At 42.6% G+C, this 26,146-nt stretch overlaps 1 protein-coding gene and 1 long non-coding RNA gene across 7 annotated transcripts in view; both read right to left on the bottom strand.

The window, feature by feature from the left end:
• Positions 1–75: 75 nt before the first annotated feature.
• On the bottom strand, positions 76–9,222 carry LOC129824081 (uncharacterized). Its single transcript, XR_008754710.1, has 3 exons — positions 4,355–9,222; positions 4,036–4,076; positions 76–3,938 (listed from the first exon to the last, which is right to left on the bottom strand). It is a non-coding gene; the product is annotated as an uncharacterized LOC129824081 (long non-coding RNA).
• Positions 9,223–10,808: 1,586 nt separating this feature from the next.
• Positions 10,809–26,146, bottom strand: part of cntrob (centrobin, centrosomal BRCA2 interacting protein) — a 31,628-nt gene continuing 16,290 nt past the window's right edge. For 5 of the 6 annotated variants that reach the window (XM_055883347.1, XM_055883356.1, XM_055883339.1 and 2 more), the window contains exons 17-21: positions 23,639–23,838; positions 13,007–13,061; positions 12,786–12,896; positions 12,589–12,688; positions 10,809–11,055 (exon numbers count right to left, since the gene is read on the bottom strand). In XM_055883347.1, the coding sequence (XP_055739322.1) occupies positions 10,887–11,055; positions 12,589–12,688; positions 12,786–12,896; positions 13,007–13,061; positions 23,639–23,838 (635 nt within the window). In that variant the 3' untranslated portion in view covers positions 10,809–10,886. The remainder of the gene's footprint in view (positions 11,056–12,588; positions 12,689–12,785; positions 12,897–13,006; positions 13,062–23,638; positions 23,839–26,146) is intronic. The other variant, XM_055883373.1, reaches the window with a different exon arrangement.

Genomic DNA, 26,146 nt, shown 5'->3' with positions numbered 1-26,146 from the left:
AACAGATTCATTCTCTTTTTTTAAATAATATGTTTATTATTTTTCAATAAAAATTAAATAAAAAAGACAGCAATACAAACAATGACATTCATTGTACTGTTGAATGGGTTGGCCAATTTAGAGGACAAAACAAAAGTTAACTCACACATACACAAAATAAAACAAAATCCTATTAGGTGGTACATGTATAAGAAGACAGCATATAGTCATTACAAGCAGTGTAGTTAAGCCAAAAATAAATATTGAGTGGAGTACAGCACAGAGTAGCAGCAGATTGTCAGCCCAGTTATGAGACGGGACTAGACCATTTATCCAGTATCGGCTGCCATATTTTGTAAAACACGACTTCTATTGGAGGTGTTGTATCGAATCTTTTCCATATGTATTACATTCCCTAAATCCCGTAACCACATTTCAAAGGTAGGTACAGTCTCCAATTTCCAAAATTGCAATATGAGCCTTATGGCTAATAGAGTACAAAGAGAGACAGCTTTCCCTTCCTGGTTATTCCCATCAACTGTACCAAACAGAGCGATCAATGGGTCTGGGGCTAGAACTCTATCAAAGGCCTTAGATAAGTAATCAAAAATGAGAGCCCAGTAAGCATGTAACTTAGGGCATGTCCAGAATAAGTGGGTCAACGTCCCCTCATCCTGCTTGCACCTCTCACACAGTGGTGAGGTGTCCGGGAATATTTTATGCAGTATGACTTTTGAGTAGTCTGATCTGTGTATCACCTTAAACTGTACAAGGTTGTGTCTGGCATTCACTGAACTGTGGTTTATATTCCTGAGAGCTTCTACCCAGTCCTCATTTGAGATTTCTACCAGCCACAATAATATACCGACCATTAGGATCTGAAATCGAGGTTGAGTAAACAAAAGGAATGTTTTTCCTTATCAGGATTGCTACCCCTCTCGCTTTTGCACCAAAGTTAGACTGGTATATCTGACCGATCTAGCCGACTCGTAGCTTGTCCTGCGTGGAGCGTTTAATATGCGTTTCTTGAAGAAGCACTATGTCAGCACCCAGTGATTTAAGATGAGAAAAACCCTTAGCTCATTTCACGACATGCCCTAAGCCATTACAGTTCCAGCTGACTATCTTTATTCCATCTGGTCTACTCTGTGCTCTGCCACTATGTGGCATTTCTTATTTTAGAGCAAATTGCTGCTGTCATACAAAACCCACAAGAAAAACGTCCCGCCGTGCGGGATCTTGTCATGCCACCTGTATTAATAAACGTGAACATAGAACACAGACCCCATTCCCCCTCCCGTCCCATTACTGAGTGACTTCCCCAAACAAAGCACTCCTTGGCTAACACACAAACCTTAGGGTGTCTAGACATTCAGCTTGAACGAACTCGTCGTCTATAGATGCTCCGCATATAAACTAATATTAAACCTCTTAGCGCTAGGGGTCAGATTTTTTTATTTTCTAAAAATAACGTTCTCAAGGTAAACAGACATTTTCTCTGGCTCAGGTCGTAGAATATGCATATAATTTACAGATTAGGATAGAAAACACTCCAAAGTTTCCAAAACTGTCAAAATATTGTCTGTGAGCATTACAAAACGTATTCTGCAGACGAAAACCTGAGAAAATCTAACCCGGAAGTGATTAAAGAAAAATGTAATCTGTGTTTCCTGGACCGTCTTTCTTCCATTTAAAGGGGTATCAACCAGATTCCTTTCCAATGGCTTCCTCAGGCTGTGACCAGGCTTTAGACATAGTTTCAGGCTTTTATTTTGAAAAATGAGCGTGATTTTTCAAAAGTAGTCAGGTGTCCTCCGAATAATTCCTGCGCGCGCGAGAGGAGCTCTCCATTTTCATTTTCTCTTAATGAATAGGTTATGGTCCGGTTGAAATATTATCGATTATGTTTGTTAAAAACAACCTGAGGATTGATTATAAAAAACATTTGACATGTTTCTACGACCATTACGGATACTTTTTGGAATTTGTCGAACGGAACAAGGCTTTGGTTTTCTGAACATAACGCGCAACCCAAATGGCGTTTTTTTGTGATAAAAGTAATATTTATCGAACAAAAATAACATTTGTGTAACTGGGAGTCTCGTGAGTGCAAACATCCGAAGATTATCTAAGGTAAGCAATTAATTTTATTGCTTTTCTGACTTTCGTGACTATGCTAATTTGGGGCTAGCTGTTGTAGCATTGATTGCTACACTCACAAAAGCTTGGATTTGTTTCGCTGTAAAGTATATTTTCAAAATCTGACACGATAGGTGGATTAACAACAAGCTAAGCTGTGTTTTGGTATATTTTTTACTTGTGATTGCATGATTATAAATATTTGTTGTAATATTTTTGCATTTGGTGCCCTGCAATTCTAGCGGTTGTTTAGGAAAGTGATCCCGCTAACGGGATTCGTAGTGCAGAGAAGTTAAATAACACTTAAATTAACTCTCACGTTCGGGGATGAGTGGCGCTAAAACATGACATGCCAAACAATGCTCTATTAGCCACAACATCTTACCTATCATATAAGTCCCAATTTCTGATCTTCTGATCGCAAAGACATAGGCCGGAAATTCAATTCAAACACATTCCTGGCCTGTATTTGGTCATTTAGCCGGCTGACACAGCCGTTCTGTATCCTCAGCCGGGGAGCTTGCTTGTCAATAACAGATCGGCCTCTTTTGGGTTGTCAAACGTACGTGTTGATCCCTCGACTGTCCCATTAAACCGGGCTGGGAAGAGGAATCCATATCGGATGTTGGCCGCCCTGTACCTCATCATACTCTTTCCGTTGGTTCCTCACCTCCAAGGTAAGATCTGGGTAGAAAGACACCCTGGCTCCGTTGTAGTTAAGGGGGAACTTTTGACTAGCCAGCTTGAGGATGAGATCCCTGGTCTGGGGATGGTGCAGCCTTACAATGAATGGCCTTGGTGGCCCGCCCTTGGCCGGCTTCATTGCCTGAGATCTGTGTGTGCGGATGATCAGGATGGCCGTTTTGAAGTGTTCACTCCCCAGCAATGCCAGTATCAGCTCCGAGACAAATTCAGTGGGTTTCCTTTTCTCAGTGTCCTCCTGGATCCCACATATTCGGATGTTCTGGCGTCTTGAATGCGACTCGAGCATTTCCAAATCGGGCTTTCAGGGTTTTGTTGTCATTTTTGAACGTTGCGCACTGTTTCTCTATGTCCTGTAGCCTGGCCTCGTGATAGACTGTCGTCTGCTCAACCTCGTGCACCCTTTCCTTAGTTGCCTTCACAGTTTCGGCCAAAGTCCCAATACTCTTTGAGATATCAGCCAACCTTGTGTCCACCTTCTTGCTTAGTGAGTTTATGGCAGCCAGTATATCACTTTGAGAAGGATCTGTGGCGAACTCATGGAAGCTAGCCTCTTCAGCCAGCTCCTCGTGGGTCGGCGACGTTGAAATTGGTTCGTTGTCTATCTCATTCCAATTATCTTGTTTAGCGCCCCCTTTTTTGGTGCCCTTTCCCTTTGTCATATTTGTTTGAAGTTATAGGCTGTGAGAGGTTAAGATAAATACTAATTTGTTTCAAAATAGAGCGGAGCTCTAACAAAGCACGTCTACTCCATAGCACGCTCTCTAGCGCCCCCACAGATTCATTTTCTACCCAGCTTATTAATTAATGCTGTGGGATAAATCAGAGATTTCTTGGTGGGCTTAAACAAATCTACTGTCAAACAAAAGTGTACACTTTACACACGTTTATTGACTTTAAAAAAGACCACAATAACATGACAGACATAGTAGAAATGCTACAAAAAAATCTATTAGTTCGTATGTATTTTCCCAAGCCTGTCTGGATGAACTACTTTGTGCCTGGAAAACTTACGGAGCTGGGGCTTGTGTGGAATATCCTGCGAGCAAGAGAGACTCATGACGACGGGGAGGAATTGGAAACGGCAGAATGTATAAACCTATAACCAGGCCCTTTATCTGGAAGAAAGGAATAGTACATTTTTTAAATTAATATGAGCATGTTTTAAAATGTACTAAAGATTTAGAAATAAAGGGATTTAAAGCCGTATCTCACACTTTAACGAACGGGAATCAATCGCTCTCTCTCGCCCCGGTCTGTCGCGGAGAAATGCAATGTCTTAAAAAACAATGTCTTATTTTATACGAATACAGTCTTTCCTACAACAGCATGTTATAAACATTAAAGGTTATTAAAAGTGTAGTACTGTCTGGTAATGATGTATAACTGTTGTACAGCAATGTTTATAAATAAAACATACGTGCATGTTTCAATATTGCACAGTAAAATTGTTTTGGATGAATTATAAGATGTTTTAAAAAGGTCTGTACTAAATATTATGAATTAAATAAATGATTTTAAAGAGGTATCTCACCTTTAACGAAGGCTCTGTCTTTTAGCTCTATCATCATGAATGTCCCGGAGAAAAAGAATTTAGGAAAAGACGTGTGCGGGAATGTAGGTGTGTGTGTTTCAAAACAAAAGTGGGTGGGGGTGTGTGTCTGCATGGGGCGTTTGAAATCAAAAATGTGTGCTTCTCTTCAAATGGGCACTTTCGATTCATTTACCACACATGCCTTTCAAATACGTATTTATCTCACCCACAAGGACGTGGGAGGCTAAAAAGTCAAACAACCCAGGCAGAATATTTCTTGTCGAGACAACCTCCTACGGTTTAAAACATATGTTATTTATAATTAGCCCATATACAAACGGCCCCCACCCAGGTCTATACATTTATTTCGGACACCCCCCAAGCTGCTTCCCCTGAGGTGCTACGAGGCATAAAGGCAATAAAGACAGACATAACATGTCGAGAAACCCTCCTGTTGTTTTGGGGTCTCTAAACATTCTGGGGTACTACTGGTCCATTTTTGCATACAGGATGTCGCCCGAAAAACGTCACCCCCGCTCTGTAAACTCATTACATGCTATCTCTTGTTAGAGACACGACCGCAGAGCGAGGCTAGTGAAACAGACCGTATTCTAACCATTCTGTACGAAAGGCATTAGCGCAACTCCAAACACCAGGCCAGCAGCCCAGAACCGCGGAATCTCGAGCAGCTAATAGATAATCTGTGAATCCATCCTAATGGAGCTTTCTGAAGGTGAGTTAGTGAAAATAATATATTAGATTTGGAGGCGTATGTTTTACATACATCCATGATTAAATGGTTTCACCAACTCCCTTTAAAAGGTTTTGTAAGTTGTAACAGGCCTCATTCAACAGTCTAGAGATTAACCTAGAGACATTCAAAAACAGCAATGTTTAGAGCAGCTTGGAGATTATTCCCCATGTAAGGGGCAAAGAGCAGATTTACCTAACTCTGTACAGACCAAAGGAACTTCCAGAGGTAGCAAACCCCACATGTACCCATTATATAACAAAATTATCTAGGTGCAAATGCATCTACATTTTTTTTAATGAAGTGGTAGCTGCATTCATATATATTATTTTTTCGTACACACAGAAAACAATATAACACAATACCGAGATAATAAAAAATGTATATGCAACATTTGAACAACTATGATGTATGATGTATATGACATGACGATACAAGGGATATTTTAGTATTCTAAAATGTATATACATGTTTATAATCCAAAAGTATATTTTTAGAGTGGAGTGAAATATTGTTTATGTTAACCTTTACAGCCCAGGGGTTCCGCTAGCAGAACCTCCCCCCAACATTCCACTGAAAAGGCAGCGCGGGAAATTCCAAAATATTTTTTTGAAATATTTAACTTTCACACATTAACAAGTCCAATACAGCAAATGAAAGAAACATCTTGTGAATCCAGCCAACATGTCCGATTTAAAAAAAATGTTTTACAGCGAAAACACAACATATATTTATGTTAGCTCACCCCCAAATCCAAAAAAGCACAGACATTTTTTCACAGCAAAGATAGCTTTCACAAAACCCACAGATAGAGATAAAATTAATCACTAACCTTTGAACATCTTCATCAGATGAGTCATATGACATCATGTTACACAATACACTTATGTTTTGTTCGATAATGTGCATATATACACTGCTCAAAAAAATAAAGGGAACACTTAAACAACACAATGTAACTCCAAGTCAATCACACTTCTGTGAAATCAAACTGTCCACTTAGGAAGCAACACTGATTGACAATAAATTTCACATGCTGTTGTGCAAATGGAATAGACAAAAGGTGGAAATTATAGGCAATTAGCAAGACATCCCCCAATAAAGGAGTGGTTCTGCAGGTGGTGACCACAGACCACTTCTCAGTTCCTATGCTTCCTGGCTGATGTTTTGGTCACTTTTGAATGCTGGCGGTGCTTTCACTCTAGTGGTAGCATGAGACGAAGTCTACAACCCACACAAGTGGCTCAGGTAGTGCAGCTCATCCAGGATGGCACATCAATGCGAGCTGTGGCAAGAAGGTTTGCTGTGTCTGTCAGTGTAGTGTCCAGAGCATGGAGGCGCTACCAGGAGACAGGCCAGTACATCAGGAGACGTGGAGGAGGTCGTAGGAGGGCAACAACCCAGCAGCAGGACCGCTACCGCCGCCTTTGTGCAAAGAGGAGCACTGCCAGAGCCCTGCAAAATGACCTCCAGCAGGCCACAAATGTGCACAGGAGAGGTTCACAGGAGAGGCGGCCAAAGGAAGAATTGGTTTTGGGGGTGACCAGAGATATACCTACTGGAGCGCGTGCTACAGGTGGGTGCTGCTACGGTGACCAGCGTGCTGAGATAAGGCGGGACTTTACCTAGCAGGGTCTTGTAGATGACCTGGAGCCAGTGGGCTTGGCGACGATTATGAAGCGAGGGCCAGCCAACGAGAGCGTACAGGTCACAGTGGTGGCTTTGGTGACAAAACGGATGGCACTGTGATAGACTGCATCCAATTTATTGAGTAGGGTATTGGAGGCTATTTTGTAAATGACATCACCGAAGTGGAGGATTGGTAGGATGGTCAGTTTTACAAGGGTATGTTTGGCAGCATGAGTGAAGGATGCTTTGTTGCGGAATAGGAAGCCACTTGCAGATTTAACTTTGGATTGGAGATGTTTGATGTGAGTCTGGAAGGAGAGTTTACAGTGTAACCAGACACCTAGGTATTTGTAGTTGTCCACATATTCTAAGTCAGAGCCGTCCAGAGTAGTGATGTTGGACAGGCGGGCAGGCGCAGGCAGCGATCGGTTGAAAAGCAATGCATTTAGTTTTACTCGTATTTAAGAGAGTAAGCGTGAGTAAGAGGGACGAGGGAGATCATATTTCTTTTCTCACTTGGGCTTCAGAGTTGCTCAGTGGTCTAAGGCATGGCATCTCAGTGCTAGAGGCATCACTACATACCCTGGTTCGATCCCATGATCGGGAGTCCCATAAGCCGGCACACAATTGTCATCCTGGTTAGAGGAGGATTTGGCCAGGGTAGGCCATCATTGTAAAATAATAATTTGTCCTTAACTGACTTGCCTAGTTATATAAAGGTTAATAACTCTTAAGGATTTTGTCAATTTTAGCCTAAAATGACATACCCAAATCTAACTGCCTGTAGCTCAGGACCTGAAGCAAGGATATAAGTATTCTTCATACCATTTCAAAGGAAACACTTTAAAGTTTGTGGAAATGTGAAATTAATGTATGAGAGAATATAACACATTAGATCTGGTAAAAGACAATACAAAGAAAAAACACATTTAAAAAGAGATAATTTGTACCATTATCTTTGAAATGCAAGAGAAAGGCCATAATGAATTATTCTAGCCCAGACGCAATATAGACTTTGGCAACTAGATGCCAGGTGTATGGCAAAGTTTTAGACTGATCCAATGAACTATTGCATATCTATTCAAAATGTTGTATCAAGACTGCCCAAATGTGCCTAATTTGGTTTATTCATACATTTTCAAGTTCATAATTGTGCACTCTGCTCAAACAATAGCATGGTATTCTTTCACTGTAATAGCTACTGTAAATTGGACAGTGCAGTTAGCTTAAATTCTTGTTAATATATCTGCCCTTATCAGATATGTCTATGTCCTGGGATTTTGTTTTGTTTCCTACAACCTCGTGCTACTCACATTAGCATACGTTAGCGCAACCATCCCGAGGACGGGACACAGATCCTCTAGAGCACATATGTCAGAGTCAAGGCCCGCGGGCCACATCCGGCCCGCGAGAAGGTTTTTTACGGCCCCTGGGATGATCTTGATTTATTATTAGAACCGGCCCGCAGACCGCAGCAAGCCGGCAGCCCGCAGATCTTTTACACGCACCAATACTACATTTCCCACAATGCAACGGTGACGCACCGAGCAGTAGGCTGCTTCATTTCAATATTTATTGGCACAGCAGTCGTCAGCATCACAGTAAAATTAACTTTCAGATACCCATCAAAAATGGCAAAACGGAAGGTGGACACTGAGAACTGGGGGTTTCAAACAAGGTGGGAGTCGGAGTATATGTTCACGGAGGTAGCTGGAAAACCTGTGTGTCTTCTGTGTGGAGAAAGTGTGGCGGTACTGAAAGAGTATAATCTGAGACGACATTATGAAACGAAACACGCGGACAAAAACAAGAATATGGACATGGAACAAAGGCTACAAAAGGCAGAGGAATTAAAACGAGGCCTCAAATCTCGACAGGCTCTGTTCAAAAAAGCCAAATCACAAGGCCAGGCTGCTGTCAAGGCCAGTTTTATTTTGGCAGAAGAGATCGCTAAATCAGCCCGGCCATTTACGGAGGGGGATTTCATCAAAAACTGCATGATTAAAGTTTGTGACGAAGTTTGCCCAGAAAAAAGGCAGCTCTTTTTAAATGTGAGTCTGAGCAGAAACACCATTGCCGAGAGAGTAGACCAGTTGTCCATCAATCTAAAAGAGCAGCTTGTGAAAAAGGGAAAAGATTTCATTGCATATTCCTTGGCTGTGGATGAGAGCACCGACATTTCTGACATTGCCCAGTTGTCAATTTTCATCCGCGGAGTGGACTCCAGCCTAAGCGTGACAGAGGAGTTTTTGGCTTTACGTCCTATGCATGGCACAACTACGGGGCATGATTTGTATGAAGAGGTGTCAAGATGTGTAAATGAGATGGAGCTGCCTTGGGAAAAACTCGTGGGTTTGACAACCGACGGAGCACCTGCGATGTGTGGACACAGGAGCGGACTGGTGGCGAAGATACGGGAAAAGATGCAAGAGGAAAACGCGACAGGTGAGCTGACAGCTTATCATTGTATCATACACCAGGAAGCGTTGTGCGGTAAAGCCTTGAAAATGGAGCATGTAATGAGCATCATCACGCGCACAGTTAACTTTATCAGAGCCAAAGGTTTGAATCACCGCCAGTTCAAGGCATTTCTGACGGAGTTAGAAACGGAGCATGGTGATTTGCCTTATCACACAGAGGTGCGATGGCTAAGCCAGGGAAAGGTGCTTCAAAGATGTTTCGAGCTTCGTGAGGAGATTTGTCTGTTCTTGGACAGCAAAGGGAAAGACACAACACAACTCCGAGACGAAATGTTTCTGTGTGAAATGGCTTTTCTGTGTGACATTACGAGTCATCTGAATGCAATGGGTCGGGATCATGTCATCTCTGATATGTACAGTACAGTGAAGGCATTTAAAACCAAACTGACTCTGTGGGAGACGCAGATGCGGAAAGAAAATTTGAGCCACTTTCCCAGCTGCCAGACCATGAAAGAGAAGCTCTCTACCAGTGCGTTCCCGAGCGCACAGTTGGCTGATAAAATAGGTATGCTTGCCGCTGACTTTCGACGCCGATTTGCTGACTTTGAAGCACAAAAAAGCAGGTTGGAACTGCTCGGTAACCCATTTGCTGTTGACGTGGAAAGCTCACCACCAAACCTCCAAATGGAGTTGATTGACCTCCAATGCAATGATGCACTGAGGGCAAAATATGCGGCAGTGGGTGCTGCGGAGTTCGCCCGTTTCCTCCCCGACACAATGCCCCAGCTGCGCATCCAGGCTGCTCAAACGTTGTCTATGTTTGGCAGCACATACCTGTGTGAACAACTGTTTTCTTTGATGAACCTGAACAAAACATCACACAGAAGTCGACTTACTGCTGAACACCTCCACTCAATTCTGAGGATTTCCTCAGCTCAGAGCCTTACCCCGAACATTGATGAACTTGTGGAAAAGATGGGACACCACCAAGTATCACCCTCAACCTCAAACAAGTGAACATTACTGTGCAATCACATATTTAGAGTTTTTACTCAGTTCAAGTTTAAAAGTTAAAGTTTAATATTTGTTTTCACTGCATGTTACTTCTCCTTAAACAAAGTGTTGTTTTTGATTAATAGATTTTTGCACTTTATTTTATTGTATTTCAATCCAATTATATTTTAAAAATATTTCAGTTGAGTGGATGATAGAAAATTGCTATTATTGTTTTTTTCTTTGAAGTAAATTTAGCCCACTTTTGCTAAAATAGAAAATATAGGCTACTGATGGTGCCTTGAATACCGGTTTCTTTCATTTAATGTTCATGTTATGGGGATTTTTATATAAAGGAAATTTGTCTTTTGTGTCTGTTGAAAATTAAAGATTACTGACAGAGCCATAAGAAAATATTGCTTTATTTATCTGATCATATTGGAATATATTTGTTAGGTTTTCAGTAGGTTCAATTAGGTTCACTAGACTATATGCGTCATTTAAAAAATTTTCAATGAACATTCGAACAGTCCGGCCCTCGGCTTGTAGCTAAATTTTTTATTTGGCCCTCCGTCCATTTGACTTTGACACCCCTGCTCTAGAGGTTCAATTAAAAAAATATATATTAAAAAGTTGTTTAGAATACACACAGAACCTCATGAATAGAAAAAGTAGATTTTAATAAGTCAAAAACATATGTGATGTGGTAAAACTTTCAAACAGCTTTTTAACAAAAACATCATCTCCACGCTCCCCCCCTTCCCTGCCACCCCCTTCTGCCCCTCATACCCGGCACCTGACCCTTCAACCCGGACCCCTGACTAGTTACTCGGGACACTCCAGAGTTCCGGAGGAGTGGGTCACTCTTCTTCAGGCGGCTCGGCTTCTCCTCACACTCACCATCAGACCTATACAGACCAGACAGAGGATTTTTATAAATGAAGAATGTGTTCACTATTTTGTAAATATTGTGTACATTTGTGTTTCTATGTTCAAGAGTGTAGTATGCTGTATTTTATTTGTTTGATATTGTATTTTGCTTTTTATGTATTTCATGAAATTGGACAATACGGTCAAAAGTTTTAGGACACCTACTCATTCAAGGGGTTTTCTTTATTTTTACTATTTTCTACATTGTAGAATAATAGTGAAGACATCAAAACTATGAAATGACACATATGGAATCATGTAGAAACCAAAAGTGTTAAACAAATCAAGGTCATCTGATGCAGCACTCCACCACTCTCCTTTGTAAAATAGCCCTTACACAGCCTGGAGGTATGTTTTGGGTCATTGTCCTGTTGAAAAACAAATGATAGTCCCACTAAGCCCAAACCAGATGGGATGGCGTATCGCTGCATAATGCTGTGGTAGCCATTCTGGTTAAGTGTGCCGTGAATTCTAAATAAATCACAGACAGTGTCACCAGCAAAGCAACCCCACACCATAACACCACCACCTCCATGCGTTACGGTGGGAAATACACATGCAGAGATCATCCGTTCACCCACACCGCGTCTCACAAAGACACGGCGGGTGGAACCAAAAATCTCCAATTTGGACACCTGACCAAAGGACACATTTCCATCGGTCTATTGTTCTATGTTTTGGTTTCTTGGCCCAAGCAAGTATCTTCTTATCGGTGTCCTTTAGTAGTGGTTTCTTCGCAGAAATTTGACCATGAAGGCCTGATTCATGCAGTCTCCTCTGAACAGTTGATGTTGAGATGTGCCTGTTACTTGAACTCTGTGAAGCATTTATTTGGGCTGCAATTTCTGAGGCTGGTAACTCTAATGAACGTATCCTCTCCAGCACAGGTAACTCTGTGTCTTCCACTCCTGTGGCGGTCCTCATGAGAGCCAGTTTCATCATAGAGCTTGATGGTTTTTGCGACAGCACTTGAAGAAACTTTCACGGTCCTTGAAATGTTCCGTATTGACTGATCTTCATGTCTTAAAGTAATGGACTGTTGTTTCTCTTTGCTTATTTGAGCTGTTCTTGCCATTATATGAACGGCTATAATAGGGTGGCTATTTGAAGAATCTCAAATATAAAATATATTTGGATTTCTTTCACACTTTTATGGTTACTACATATGTGTTATTTCATAGTTTTGATGTCTTCACTATTATTCTACAATGTATAAAATAGTAAAAATAAAGAAAAACCCTTGAATGAGTAGGTGTTCTAAAACTTTTGACCGGTAATGTATATGCAGGGCTCCCTCCAAAGAGACACTGGTCTCAATGGTGACTCCTTGATTCAATTAAGGTAAATAAAAAATAGACAATATGAAACACAAACCTTAATACACACACAATACACAGCCACAATAAACCGCAGTCTGAATGCTCAGAGCACCAATAACATTCTGAAATACAGCTTGTTAAATGTTTGTTGTGGACAGGTAAGTTCATAAGAGGTGTGTGTCTGTGGTTTACCCATGGGTCAGCGTAGAGAGCAACTGCAGAGAGCGCCCCGCCCTGTCAGGCTGGGAGGGGAACTGCGCCAGGAGAGACCTGAGCTGGGCTGACACCTGACCTGCAAACACACAGGGGTGGAGGTGGGTTTATAAACTGAAATTAGATTAATATTCCCAGGCCATTTTTGTGTTTGTATATGTGTGTATGCAACACACCTGTGTTAGTTGGATTGCGTGTGGGGTGTCTGGTTTGGTCTCCAGGGGAGGAGGGAGTGACCAGAGGGGCGTGAAGCTGAAACTTCACACTGTCCCACGATGACCCCAGACCTAAACACACACACATACCCCCCCTCCAGGTAAATAAAACACACATAATGCTTCACCACCCTTGAGGTAATTAAACCTTGTAATATTAGAATACTAGTTGCCATGGTTACCTGTGTTGTCCTGAGCTGGATTCTCCACGGGCTCTCCTGGAGAACGATCTAACAACTGATAGAAAGACAGATGGAGAGAGGGGTCTCATTGGTTTCCCTTAATAGGCAGTTCATAGCAGGGTTAAAAAGTGGGAACCGGGTTACCGATACTTACTAAGATTTGACACCCAAACCCACTCGCTTTCTACGAATAAATAACTGTGAAAAGCCGGTAAATAAGCTTAACAAGTCACATAATAAGTTGCATGGACTCTCTGTGTGCAATAATAGTGTTTAATAAGATTTTTGAATGACTACCTGATCTCTGTACCACACCACTACAATTATCTGTAAGATCCCTCAGTCGAGCAGTGAATTTCAAACACAGATTCAACTACAAAGACCAGGGTGGTTTCCCAACACTACAAAGATACAGACGTCCTTCCCAACTCCCTTGCCGGAGAGGAAGGAAACCACTCAGAGATTTTACCATGAGGCCAATGGTGACTTTAAAACAGTTACAGAGTTTAATGGCTGTGACAGGAGAAAACTGAGGATGGATCAACAACATATTAGTTACTCCACAATACTAACCCAATTGACAGAATTGTACAGAATAACAATATTCCAGAACATGCATCCTGTTTGCAACAAGGCACTAAAGTAATACTGCAAAAAAATGTGGCAAAGTAATCAACTTTTTGTCCTAAATACAAAAGTGATTTGTTTGGGGCCAATCTACATATTTTCAAACTTCATGTTATGGGTATACTTGTAATCGTTCAGGATAGGGGATTTTTTTGGGGATAAAAGCACAGGCGAAATCCTAGAGGAAAACCTGGTTCATTCTGCTTATCAGCAGACACTGGGAGATTAATTCACCTTTCAGCAGGACAATAACCTAAAAACACAAGGCAAAATCTACACTAGATTTGCTCACCAAGAAGAAAGTGAATGCTTCCGAGTGGCCGAGTTACAGTTTTGAATTAAATCGACTTGGAAATCTATGGCAAGACCTGAAAAATGGTTGTCCATCAATGATTAACAACCAATTTGACAGAGCTTGAAGAATTTTTAAAATAATAATGGGAATGTTGCACAATCCAGGCGTGGAAAGCTCTTAGAAATTTGCCCAGAATTACTAAACTGTAATCGCAGCCAAATGTGTGTCTAACATCTATTTGTATTTATTATGGATCCCCATTAGTTGCCGCCTAGCTATTCTTCCTGGGGTCCGGCAAAATTAAGGCAGTTATACAATTTTTTAAAACATTACAATACATTCATTACAGAATTCACAACACACTAAGTGTGTGCCCTCAGGCCCATACTCCACTCCCACATATCTACAACACAAAATCCATGTGAATGTATGTGTATAGTGCGTATGTTATTGTGTGCGTATGCATGTGTTTGTGCCTATATTTGGGCTTGCATAAGTTACCTGACGTAGAATAGAGTTCCATGTAGTCATGGCTCTATGTAGTACTGTACGCCTCCCAAAGTCTGTTCTGGACTTAGGGACTGTAAAATCATGTATTGTGGGGTATGCATGGGTGCCTGAGCTGTGTTAGTCGTTTAAACAGACAGCTCGGTGCTTTCAGCATGTCAATACCTCTAACAAATAAAATGTGTGAAGTCAATCTCTCTATTTTGAGCCAGGAGAGATATTAATGTTTGCTGTGTACATCCAAAGGCCAGCTGTGCTGCCCTTTTCTGAGACAATTGACATTTTTCTAAGTCCCTCTTTGTGACACCTGACAAATTGACTGAACAGTAGTCCAGGTGTTAAAAGATCTTGTTTTTCATGGTCAAAGTCTTTTAGGTGCCTTTTGGCACACTCCAAGAGGGCTGTCATGTGCCTTTTACTGAAGAGTGGCTTCAGTCTAGCAACGTAGAAATGTAGAAAGGCTGGGAAGACTGAATCTGCAATAGATAAGCAGCTTGGTTTGAAGAAATCAACTGTGGGAGCAATTATTAGGAAATGGAAGACATACAAGACCACTGATAATCTCCCTCGATCTGGGGCTCCACGCAAGATCTCACCCCGTGGGGTCAAAATGATCACAAGAACAGTGAGCAAAAATCCCAGAACCACACGGGGGGACCTAGTGAGTGACCTGCAGAGAGCTGGGACCAAAGTAACAAAGCCTACTATCAGTAACACACTACGCCGCCAGGGACTCAAATCCTGCAGTGCCAGACGTGTCCCCCTGCTTAAGCCAGTACATGTCCAGGCCCGTCTGAAGTTTGCTAGAGAGCATTTGGATGATCCAGAAGAAGATTGGGAGAATATCATATGGTCAGATGAAACCAAAATATAACTTTTTGGTAAAAACTCAACTCGTCATGTTTGGAGGACAAAGAATGCTGAGTTGCATCCAAAGAACACCATACCTACTGTGAAGCTTGGGGGTGGAAACATCACAGTTTTTCTGCAAAGGGACCAGGACGACTGATCCGTGTAAAGGAAAGAATGAATAGGGCCATGTATCGTGAGATTTTGAGTGAAAACCTCCTTCCATCAGCAAGGGCATTGAAGATGAAACGTGGCTAGGTCTTTCAGCATGACAATGATCCCAAACACACCGCCCGGGCAACGAAGGAGTGGCTTCGTAAGAAGCATTTCAAGGTCCTGGAGTGGCCTAGCCAGTCTCCAGATCTCAACCCCATAGAAAATCTTTGGAGGGAGTTGAAAGTCCGTGTTGCCCAGCAACAGCCCCAAAACATCACTGCTCTAGAGGAGATCTGCATGGAGGAATGGGCCAAAATACCAGCAACATTGTGTGAAAACCTTGTGAAGACTTACAGAAAACATTTGACCGCTGTCATTGCCAACAAAGGGTATATAACAAAGTATTGAGATAAGTATTTGGTCAATAACAAAAGTTTATTTTCCACCATAATTTGCAAATAAATTCATTAAAAATCCTACAATGTGATTTTCTGGAATTTCTCCTCATTTTGTCTGCTATAGTTGAAGTGTACCTATGATGAAAATGACAGGCCTCTCTCATCTTTTTAAGTGGGAGAACTTGCACAATTGGTGGTTGACTAAATACTTTTTTGCCCCACTGTAAAGCCCTGATTGCCAAGGCTTGAAAATCCATTCAGCCATTTTGCACAGTGACCCAGTACCCAAACACAACTGGTTTCAAGTGGCCAAGAGACGTCATGCCATCTAGTGGAAGAACTGGGAATCAGACAGAGGATATATTTACAACAATGGAGAAATCAGCTTTCTCCTCATGTGTACTGTAACGGATACAAGTATTCTGTGTGTATTCCTGTTCTCCCTTCTCACAGGTGACAATCATCATTCCCCAATCAGTCATCAATCAGTCGCTAATCAGAAGACACCTGCTCCTTTTCTCCTACCCAATCACATTCCCTTTCCCTTGGTTTAAAAACCCTGTCAGTTGTGTTCTCTAGAGCTCAATCTCTGTCAATGCCATATGTCTGTAGATCCATTGTGTGGTTTGCAACTACATGTCACTTTGTCCCCACCTGTGAGTATTGGTTTTGTTATGGTGTTTGAGTGTTTCTTTGATAGTGGGAAAAGGGGGTAACCAGACAGTTCGCCCATGGGCATACACTACCCGTAGGTAAACTTTGTTAACCTGTTTGGGCTGCAGGGGCAGTATTGAGTAGCCGGATAAAAGGTGCCCATTTCAAACGGCCTCGTACTCAATTCTTGCTCGTACACAATGCATATTATTAATACTATTGGATAGAAAACACTCTAGTTTCTAAAACCGTTTGAATTATATCTGTGAGTAAAACAGAACTCAGCAAACTTCCTGACAGGAAGTGGAAAATCTGAAATCGATGCTCTGTTCTAGGGCCTGCCTATAAATGTCCTTGATATATATCAGTATTCATGCACTTCATACGTCTTCCACTAGATTTCGACAGGCAGTGAGAGACGAAATGGAGTGTGTAACTTGATCTGGGGCCGAACAAAAGCTCTTTGTATGACGTGTCACCAGTTTCCTGTTTTCTGGAGAGCGCGTGAAGGGACCTGGTTTTTGCCTTCTGTACAGCTGTCGTTATAGACGACTAATATCTCCGGCTTTGATTTTATTTGATACATGTGACAATATCATCGTAAAGTATGTTTTTTTCAATATAGTTTTATTAGATTATTGAATTTTTTTCCCGGGATGTTAGACGTGTTGCGTTGTGCCTTTGTTCAGGAAGGAGAGCTTCGCGCCACTTTGCTAGCTTTCCGTGCTAATTGACTGGAGAAGAGGACATTCTAAATCCAAACAACGATTGTTCCCGACAAAGGACCCCTTGTACAACATTCTGATGAAAGATCGTCAAAAGTAGGACCCATTTTATGATGCTATTTCATATATCTGTCGAACATGTGAAATAGTCGTTTGCGCCCAGATTTTTGGGTACTCTCTCGCTGGAGCTCTCTCTAAGCTGGATGTCGTAATGAAGTTATTTTTAGAATTCTAACACGGCGATTGCATTAAGAACTAGTGTATCTATTATTTCCTATACAACATGTATTTTTTAGTAACGTTTATGCATAGTTATTTGGTCAGAATAGTTGAGTGCCATAAAAATATCCTCACATTCTGGGAAAAAGATGCTACGTTAGCACAATGTATAACCACTGATTTCAGCTCTAAATATGCACATTTTCGAACAAAACATAAGTGTATGTATAACCTGATGTTATAGGACTGTCATCTGATGAAGCTTAAAGGTTAGTCAAAAATTATATATCTTTTGCTGGTTTATTCGCTATCGCTAACGTGCCTATTGCTATCGCTAACGTGCCTTGATGAACGAATGCGGTAGTGTGGTAGGCTATTGTAGTAAGCTAATATAATGCTATATTGTGTTTTCGCTGTAAAACACTTTAAAAAAAAAATCGGAAATATTGGCTGGATTCACAAGATGTTTGTCTTTAATTTACCATACACCATTGATTTTTCAGAATGTTTTATGATGAGTATTTAGGTATTTGACGTTGGTGTCTGTAATTACTCTGGCTGTTCCGGTCCTATTTGTGACGGTAGCTGTGATGGTAGCTGCAATGTAAAACTGATTTATACCTCAAATATGCACATTTTTCGAACGAAACAGATTTATTGTATAACATGTTATAAGACTCATCTGAAGTTGGTTCTTGGTTAGTTTGGTTGGTTCTTGGTTAGTTAGGTTGGCTTTGTGCATGCTACCTGTGCTGTGAAAAATGTCTGTCCTTTTTTGTATTTGGTGGTGAGCTAACATAAATATACGTGGTGTTTTCGCTGTAAAACATTAAAAAAAATCGGACATGTTGGCTGGATTCACAAGATGTTTATCTTTCATATGCTGTATTGGACTTGTTAATGTGTGAAAGTTAAATATTTCAAAAAAATATATTTTGAATTTCACGCCCTGCACTTGAAGTGGCTGTTGTCATATTGTGCCCGGCTTCGGGCTTGCAGCCCAAAGAAGTTAAAAACACTAGTTAGAACTGGGCGGACCACCCACAATTTTTTTGTTAGTTAGCTGTTGGTGAAGTAGGCTAGTCTAACTTAGGGGTATTTTTGAATACTTATTATTTCTTTCCTTGGGTGCAGCTCAGCCCCTTTTTCCTGCCCCCCTTTACCGCGTGTTTAGAAATAAACCCTGAGTGTTTGACGGTAATTAAGTTGTCTGTGTTATTTCGTTCTCACCGTTACTTTGTCACTGTTATAATTTGCGTGAGTTGTGTTACGGGTCCCATTACCATCCCCTCCAGACTGTCAGGCCAAAGGGATTCGTAACAGTACACTAGACAAAAATATAAACGCAACATGTAAAGTGTTGGTCCTGTATTTCATGTGCTGAAATAAAATATCTTAGAAATTGTGTATATGTACAAAAAGCTTATTTCTCTCAAATTGTGTGTACAAATGTGTTTACATAGTGAGCATTTCTCCTTTGCCAAGATAATGCATACACCTGACATGTGTGGCATATCAATAAGCTGATTAAACAGCATGATCATAACATAGGTGCAACTTTGAACTGGGGACAATAAAAAGCCACTTTAAAATTAGCCGTTTTGTCACATAACACAATGCCACAGATGTATCAAGTGTTGGAGAGTGCAATTGGCATGCTGACTGCAGGAATGTCCACCAGAGCTGTTGCCAGAGAATGTAATGCGATTTATCTACCATAAGCCGCCTCTAACATCGTTTTAGAGACTTTGGAAACCACGTGTAACCACGACAGCCCAGGATCTCCTCTGAGATCAGACACCTAGACAGCTGATGAAACTGGGTTTGTATAACTGAAGAATTTCTGCACTAACCATCAGAAACCGTCTCAGGGAAGCTAATCTGCGTGCTCGTCGTCCTCACCAGGGTCTTGACCGGACTGCATTTCGGCATCTTAACCGACTTCAGTGGGCAAATGCATACCTTCAATGGGCACTCCAACGAACCATCAAACAGGCAAAGCGTCAATACAGGGCTAAGATTGAATCGTACTACACCGGCTCCGACGCTAGTCTTATGTGACAGGGCTGGCAAATTATTAGACTATAAAATGGGAAGCACAGCCGCGAGCTGCCCAGTGACAAGCCTACCAGACGAGCTAAATCACGTCTATGCTCGTTTCGAGGCAAGCAACACTGAGGCATGCATGAGAGGATCAGCTGTTCCGGACGACTGTGTGATCACGCTCTCCGTAGCAGACGTGTGTAAGACCTTTAAACAGGTCAACATTCACAACAAAAGGAACACCTACATGAGAATGCTATTCACTGACTACAGCTCAGCGTTCAACACCATAGTACCCTCAAAGCTCATCAATAAGCTAAGGACACTGGGACTAAACACCTCCCTCTGCAACTGGATCCTGGACTTCCTGACGGGTCATCCCCAGGTGGTGAGGGTAGGTAGCAACACATCTGCCACGCTGATCCTCCGAGAGCATCCTTAGGGGTGCGTTCTCAGTCCCCTCCTGTACTCCCTGTTCACCCACGACTGCATGGCCAGGCACGACTCCAACACCTTCATTAAGTTTGCAGACGACACAACAGTGGTAGGCCTGATCACCGACAACGACGAGACAGCCTATAGGGAGTAGGTCAGAGACCTGGCCGGGTGGTGCCAGAATAACAACCTATCCCTCAACGTAACCAAGACTAAGGAGATGATTGTGGACTACAGGAAAAGGAGGACCGAGCAGGACCTCAGGAAACAAAAAAGATTTGGCATGGGTCCTCAGATCCTCAAAAGGTTCTACAGCTGCAACATCGAGAACGTCCTGACAGGTTGCATAACTGCCTGGTACGGCAACTGCTCGGGCTCCGACCGCAAGGCACTACAGGTAGTGCGTACCTGCATTCCGGGACCTCTACACCAGGCGGTGTAGCAACCCCCCCCCCCCCCTCCCTGGGTTGTGCCGTAGCGTGATCTTTGTGGGCTATACTCGGCCTTGTCTCAGGATGGTAAGTTGGTGGTTGACGATATCCCTCTAGTGGTGTGGGGGCTGTGCTTTGGCAAAGTGGGTGGAGTTATCATCGGATGGTGCCACAGCGCGCCTGCCTGCCTGACCTGTTCACCGGACGTGCTACCTGTCCCAGACCTGCTGTTTTCAACTCTCTAGAGACAGCAGGAGAGGTAGAGATACTCTGAATGTGATCGGCTACGAAAAGCCAACTGACATTTACTCCTGAGGTGCTGACCTGTTGCACCCTCGACAACCACTGTGATTATTATTATTTGACCCTGTTGGTCATCTATGAACATTTGAACATCTTGGCCATGTTCTGTTATCTCCACCCAGCACAGCCAGAAGAGGACTGGCCACCCCTCAGAGCCTGGTTCCTCTCTAGGTTTCTTCCTAGGTTCTGGTCTTTCTAGGGAGTTTCTTAGCCACCGTGTGTCTACACCTGCATTGCTTGCTGTTTGGGGCTTTAGTCTGGGTATCTGTACAGCACTTTGAGATATCAGCTGACGTAAGGGCTTTATAAATACATTTGATTTGAGATGTATGCTCTTCACAGATGAATCCCGGTTTCAACTGTACCAGAGGGCAGACAGCATCGCGTGGGCAAGCGGTTTGCTAATGTCAATGTTGTGAACAGAGTGCCCCATGGTGGCGGTGGGATTCTGGTATGGGCAGGCATAAGCTACGGACACAACTGCATTTTATCGATGGCAATTTGAATGCATAGAGATACCGTGATGAGATCCTCAGGTCCATTGTCATGCCATTCATCCGCCATCACCTCATGTTTCAGCATGATAATGCACGGCCCCATGTCACAAGGATCTGTTCCTGGAAGCTGAAAATGTCCTAGTTCTTCCATGGCCTGCATACTCACCAGACATGTCACCCATTGAGCATGTATGTTGGGATGCTCTAGATAGACGTGTACGACAGCGTGTTCCAGTTCCTGCCAATATCCAGCAGAGCCATTGAAGAGGAGTGGGACAACATTCCACAGGCCACAATCAACAGCCTGACCAACTCTACATAAGAGGTGTGTCACGCTGCATGAGGCAAATGGTGGTCACACCAGATATTGACCTTTTTTAAAGGTATCCGTGACCAACAGATGCATATCTATATTCCCAGTCATGTGAAATCCATAGATTAGGGCCTGAAAATTGTATTTCAATTGACTGATTTCCTTATATGAACTGTAACTCAGTAAATGTTTTGAAATTGTTGCATGTCGCATTTATATTGTTGTTCAGTATATTTTATTTCTGTAAAAGGTATGTAATGTTGCACAAGCCCTGCACTTTTAAAATGGCTGTTTTTTAATGGGAATTTGCATGTTTAGAGCGCCACCATTAGTTATAAGATCTGAGAAAAAGAAATGTAAAAAAATATATAATATGTCACCAACTACTGTTCCAAAATATATATATATATATATATATATATATATATCTCAAACCTAGACTTTTAAATCTCTTAGCCCCCCCCACCCCCACAAAAAGTAAATGTATGTTTTTATTTGGTCTGCTGCATCTTGTAGTCACATTGGGATTCAGATAAAGGTGTCAGAAACACAGTTATTACCTTTCTAACAGTACTAAGCATGGGTTTGTAAGACAGTTTTAAAACCAAAATGTACTTTGAGGATATTATACAATATTAGGCGTTGTTTAGAAAATTCCACCAGAGTTTAACAGGTTAATGTATGGATCAGCATCAGGCTGAAATCAAAGCGCTAATCAAATCCAGACATTTACAGTCCATCCGTTAAGTATTCAAACACCTTGACTTTTCCCACATTTTGTTACATTACAACCTTATTTTAAAATTGATTAAATAACAAATAAACACCCCATACTGACAAATTCAAAACAAGTCTAGAAATTTTTGCAAATGTATAAAAAGAAATAAACAGTAAAACCAGTGGATGTAAAACTGTATATGTAAGGTCCCACAGTTGACAGTGCATTTCAGAGACAAAACCAAGCCATGAGGTCAAAGGAAAAGAGCTCCAAGACAGGATTGTGTCGAGGCACAGATCTGGGGAAGGGTACCAAAACATTTCTGCAGCATTGAAGGTCCCCAAGAACACAGTGGCCTCCATCATTCTTAAATGGAAGAAGTTTGGAACGACCAAGACTCTTTCCTAGAGCCGTCCACCCGGCCAAACTGAGCAATCGGGGGAGAATGGCCTTGGACAGGGAGGTGACCAACAACCTGATGGTCACTGACAGAGCTCCAGAGTTCATATGTGGAAAACCTTCCAGAAGGAATCTCTGCAGCACTCCATCTATCAGGCTTTTATGGTAGAGTGGCCAGGGGGAAGCCACTCCTCAGTAAAAAGCACATGCCAGCCCGCTTGGAGTTTGCCAAAAGGCACCTAAAGACTTTCAGAAAATGAGATTCTCTGGTCTGATGAAACCAAATTATACTATTTGTCCTGAATGCCAAGTATCACGTCTGGAGTAAACCTGGCACCATCCCTACGGTGAAGCATGGTGGTGGCAGCATCATCCTGTGGGGATGTTTTTTAGCGGCAGGGACCGGAAGATTAGTCAGGATCAAGGGAAAGATGAACAGAGCAAAATACAGAGAGATCCTTGATGAAAACCAGCTTCAGAGCGCTCGGGACCTCAGACTGAGAAGGTTCCCCTTCCAACAGGACAACGACCCTATAAGCACACAGCCAAGACAAAGCAGGAGTGGCTTCGGGACAAGTCTCTGAATGTCCTTGAGTGGCCCAGCCAGAGCCCGGACTTGAACCTGATCGAACATCTCTGGAGAGACATTATAGCTGTGCAGTAACGCTCCCCATCCAACCTGACAGAACTTGAGGATCTGCAGAGAAGAATGGGAGAAACTCCCCAAATACAGGTGTGCAAAGCTTGTAATTGCTGCAAAAGGTGCTTCAACAAAGTACAGAGTAAAGTGTCTAAATACTTATGTAAACGTGATATTTCCTCGGCATTTTTGGTATAAATTTGCCCCCCAAAATTGAAACCTGTTTTTTCTTTGTCATTATGGGTAGATTGATGAGGAAAAAAAACTATTTATCACCTTTAAAATAAGGCTGTAACAAAATGTGGAAAAAGTCAAGGGGTCTGAATACTTACCGAATGCACTTTAGAGAACTGTGTGAAAGTAAAGAGAACACAGACAGAGTGTGTGTGAGTTTGTCACAGATAGCAAGAGAGAGGTACTCACCATGGAGACATAGTACTGTAGTTCACTCCTCCTTCCGGGGTCAAAGCTAGGGCTGGGGCCAGAGGTGAGGCTGGGACCCCTCTCCGCCCACTGTTGCCTCTCTCCACTCTCAGCTCTCTGTCTTTCTCCCTTATGCTCCTCTTCCTCTGCCACACATCCCCTCAGATCTCCCCCTCTGTCACACAGCTCTTCAAGTCCTGCTGCACAAACACACAGAAAAGTGGCGATGTAGGCAAGCGTAGAGTATATTTAGCTGTGTAGAGAGATTAACCCAGGATGTGTACGATTGTGCTTTTTTGTTCATTTATTTGCGTTTGTAACTTTAAAAAAAACTTATTTTGTACATGTTGCTGCTACCGTCTCTTATGACCAAAAATAACTTCTGGAGATCAGGACTGCGATTACTCACCACGGACTGGCAGAATCCTTTTTTCCCTTTAACGAGTCTGACGAGGCAAACGCGAACGATATACTGCATTATCGTGAACAGGCCCAGATCCCCGTGATTTGCGTGAAGATGAGGTGGAGAAAAAGGGCCGGAGGGCAGGCTGCCTTCTGAGAATTCGTATGTGATCAAAAAAACAACAACACTTCCTTCCATTCTGCTTGCAATCTTTGGACAATAAAAATAGATGACCTACGCAGAAGATGAAACTACCAACGGGACATTCAAGACTAATATCTTATGCTTCACAGCAACGTGGCTGAACGAAGACACTATCAACATACAGCTAGCTGGCTGGTTATACGCTGCACCGGCAGGATAGAACAGCGGCGTCTGGTAAGACAAGGGGCGGCGGACTATGAATTTTTGTAAATAACAACTGGTGCACGATATCTAAGGAAGTCTCGAGCTATTGCTCGCCTGAGGTAGAATATCTCATGATAAACTGTAGACCACACCACACTGTTAGAGAGTTTCTGTATTTTTCGTAGCTGTTTACATACCACCACAGTCAGAGGCTGGCACTAAGACAGCATTGAATGAGCTGTATTCCGCCATAAGCAAACAAGAAAACGCTCACCCAGAGGTGGCGCTCCTAGTAGCAGGGGACTTTAATGCAGGGAAACATAAAACCGTCTTACTAGATTTCTATCAGCATGTTAAATGTGCAACGAGAGGTAAAAAAAAAAAAAAAAAAAAAAAAAAACTCTGGACTACCTTTACTCCACACACAGACGCATACAAAGCTCTCCCACCATTTGGCAAATCTGACCATAATTCTATCCTCCTGATTCCGGCTTACAAGCAAAAATTAAAGCAGGAAGCACCAATGACTAGATCAATAAAAAAGTGGTCAGATGAGGCAGATGCTAAGCAACAGGACTGTTTTGCTAGCACAGACTGGAATATGTTCCGGGATTCCTCCGATGGCAATGGAGTACACCACAGTCATTGGCTTCATCAATAAGTGCATCGATGACAGTGACCGTAAGTACATGCCCCAACCAGAAGCCATGGATTACAGGCAACATCCCCACAGAGCTAAAGGCTAGAGCTGCCGCTTTCAAGGAGCGGGACTCTAACCCGGAAGCTTATAACGAATCCCGCTATGCCCTCCGACGAACCATCAATACAGGACTAAGATCGAATCATACTACACCGGCTCTGACACTCGGATGTGGCAGGGCTTGCAAACCATTACAGACTACAAAAGGGAAGCACAGCCGAGAGCTGCTCAGTGACACAAACCTACCAGACGAGCTAAACTACTTCTATGCTCGCTTTGAGGCAAATAACACTGAAACATGCATGAGAGCATCAGCTGTTCCGGAAGACGCTCTCCGCAGCCGATGTAAGACCTTTAGACAGGTCAACATTCACAAGGTCACAGGGCCAGACGGATTATCAGGACGTGTACTGCGAGCATGCGCTGACCAACTGGCAAGTGTCTTCACTGACATTTTCAACCTCTCCCTGTCCAAGTCTGTAGTACCAACATGTTTTAAGCAGACCACCATAGTGCCTGTGCCCAAAAACACAAAGGTAACCTGCCTAAATGACTACCGACCCTTAGCACTCACGTCTGTAGCCATGAAGTGCTTCGAAAGGCTGGTCATGGCTCACAACAACATCATTATCCCAGAAACCCTAAATCCACTCCAATTTGCATACCACCCCAAAAGATCCACAGATGATGCAATCTCTACTGCACTCCACACTGCTCTTTCCCACCTGGACAAAAGGAACACCTATGTGAGATTGCTATTCATTGACTACAGCTCAGTGTTCAACACCATAGTGCCCTCAAAGTTCATCAATAAGCTAAGGACCATGGGACTAAACACCTCCCTCTGTTACTGGATCCTGGACTTCCTGACGGTGGTAAGAGTAGTTAATAACAAATCCGCCATGCAGATCCTCAACACAGGGGCCCCTCAGGGGTGCATACTCAGTCCCCTCCTGTACTCTCTGTTCACTCATGACTGCACGGCCAGGCTAACATGGTCCATGCACACCAAGACAGTCGTGAAGAGGGCACGACAAAACCTATTCACCCTCAGGAG

The sequence above is a fragment of the Salvelinus fontinalis genome, chromosome 2 (genome assembly GCF_029448725.1).
Source record: "Salvelinus fontinalis isolate EN_2023a chromosome 2, ASM2944872v1, whole genome shotgun sequence".
In the NCBI taxonomy this organism is placed as follows: Eukaryota; Metazoa; Chordata; class Actinopteri; order Salmoniformes; family Salmonidae; genus Salvelinus; species Salvelinus fontinalis.
This window is presented reverse-complemented; position numbering and strand designations above follow the sequence as displayed.